We start from the raw sequence: 2,185 nt of genomic DNA, 5'->3' as shown, positions 1-2,185 counted from the left end.
ATTCACAGCCTCACCCACCGACTGGAGTCGTACGAGGTCTTGGTGTCTGTATGTGACGAGAACGTAAGGGAACAGAAATATCCAGAGTGATGTCAACGTAGAGGCCGCCTTGAAGAAATGCTTCATCGATCGGCCAGAAAGCGAGAAAAAAAAAGGCTAGAATATAGATGTTCAGGGCGTGAGACGACACGGAGTCTAACAAAGGTGGTAGTGAAGTGTTAGTAGTTGGATGAGGGCGATGCCTGTGTGAGTGAGTGTGTATGACAGTGGTATGATGGGAGCACGGCCCTATCAGGGTGTGACATTCTGCTCTTCCCCGCGAACGCCACGGTACGAACAGGTTCTCTCGGGTGACACGGCGTCATCCTCCTCCTCCACAACCTTTGTACGGCTGAACTGCTGAGTGTCAGAAAAGTCAACATTATTTCAGAGTCGGAGTAAATGAATGATTGGACGTTGTTAGAACAAACGTCTGACTCACTGCAGGATGTGCTGCTTCACGTTGGGACGATGTGGGAGCAAAGGTCAAAGGTCTAAGTTGACTGTACGTGACATGACAACATGTGTGTTTGAACGGTCAGGTGTCTGTGTGTTTACACCCGGTGTCGTGACGACACAGTTTAATATACAGCAGGTAGAAAAGGAGCATCCGCCCAGGGGTGGGTGAACAGTGGCTCATTACTTTGTACTAGGGATGTGCAGTATTACTGCGTCGGTCAGTCAGTCATGTTGGACTTCAGTATCTTATTTCCCACAAGATTGAGTTCCGTCACAATACGAGTAAAAAAACGGAACGCTAAAGTCAGAACAGCTCAGTGGACAGACGGAGCGTTTACACCTGAAATAGTCACTTGTTTGTTAAGACTTTTTAGTCTCAACCAGTTGAACTTTTTAGTGTTCAACCAGCGTTGTTTTCTTTTGTTTATTGAAACATGGAAATAGCACTGGATAGAAGGAATGAACGTGTCCTGCTGTTATCGAGATTTTCATTATCGGAAGAAAAAAACGATAACGATTCTTATCGAAATTACCTAAGTAAGCTAATATCGGACGATACTATCGGACATCCATAATGAAACGGTATACTTCAAACTGTTGAAGTAGTTTCGGAGTAATGTTAAACCAGAGATTTGACTTCATTACCGTACCATAAACCATCTTTACTGTTAGTCCAACCTGGAACGAAAGTGTTCCCAAAATTCCGTGCTAATTAACCCAACAGTTTCGGAGCCATAAAAGTGATGGATTGACAAAAACAAACAAACACACACACACACACACACTGATGACTGCTGAGTGTGTGAGGGTGATCCAGTCACAGTCAACACTGAGTTTATTCACACACGTAAATACTCCACCTGACAGACAGGGGGCAGGTTGGAGTTATTTTTCTCGTGTAACAAATGTCATAAATATAAAATAAAAAATAAATATTAAATAAAAATAGTATTGACAGATGTATTAAGACATAGTGTAAACAAATAACTGATTTGAGGAAAATGCATCACATGATACAGAGACGGGATCAGAATATGTGGTCTTTTCGCCCTGAGCAGAACAGTATTTACATATTTGAAAAAACAGAACAAAAACAAAGTGTCGTCGTTGACCATAACCTGATTGGATGGTCCGCAAACAGCGACGGGACAAAGACAGTGCTTGGTCAAAAACTGGACAGTCTGGTCAGGATTTCAGTCATTCAGTATAAAACACAGCTCTTATCGTTTCTGCTCAAATATGAAACATTTGACTTAAAAATAATGTTTTCCTCTTTTCACCTTATAAAGTACATTAGTGTATTTTTTTTTTTTTAATCTCAGTCTTGTTCTGAGCGATTCGGAGGGTCCTCTTCAGTCGGGCCGCCCTGGTCCGCTGCCAAATCGAAGCAGCGGTTTGGCTTACGTCCCCCCGCCCCCCACTTTAGTCTTTCATCTCCATGAGTAAAACGCCACGGTCCGTCAGTGCACTCTGATTTGGAGGAATGTTGAAATCACACCGCAAACACGCTGAGTGAGCTGGCCTCGTCTTTCAGGCCCAGGATGCTGTAAGCGATCCTCTTCATGTGACCTGGGAGACGCACGCCGATGTTTCTGATGTCTCTGCAGAGACGAGACAAGACGAGACAAACGGGTTCAGTTAGAAGTCAACGTCAACAGATCACACCAGCAAAAAATCAAGCTTCTTT

General features: G+C 43.6%; 1 protein-coding gene and 1 long non-coding RNA gene across 7 annotated transcripts in view; one reads left to right on the top strand and one right to left on the bottom strand.

The window, feature by feature from the left end:
• LOC103385699 (uncharacterized) overlaps positions 1–2,185 on the top strand; it is a 24,971-nt gene that overhangs the window by 2,377 nt on the left and 20,409 nt on the right. The window lies entirely within an intron of this gene.
• Positions 1,287–2,185, bottom strand: part of epha2a (eph receptor A2 a) — a 13,563-nt gene continuing 12,664 nt past the window's right edge. For all 4 annotated transcript variants that reach the window (XM_025060162.1, XM_025060161.1, XM_008319668.3 and 1 more), the window contains exon 16: positions 1,287–2,099. In XM_025060162.1, the coding sequence (XP_024915930.1) occupies positions 1,991–2,099 (109 nt within the window). In that variant the 3' untranslated portion in view covers positions 1,287–1,990. The remainder of the gene's footprint in view (positions 2,100–2,185) is intronic.

This window comes from Cynoglossus semilaevis, chromosome 11 (assembly GCF_000523025.1).
Source record: "Cynoglossus semilaevis isolate Cse_v1.0 chromosome 11, Cse_v1.0, whole genome shotgun sequence".
NCBI lineage: Eukaryota > Metazoa > Chordata > Actinopteri > Pleuronectiformes > Cynoglossidae > Cynoglossus > Cynoglossus semilaevis.
This window is presented reverse-complemented; position numbering and strand designations above follow the sequence as displayed.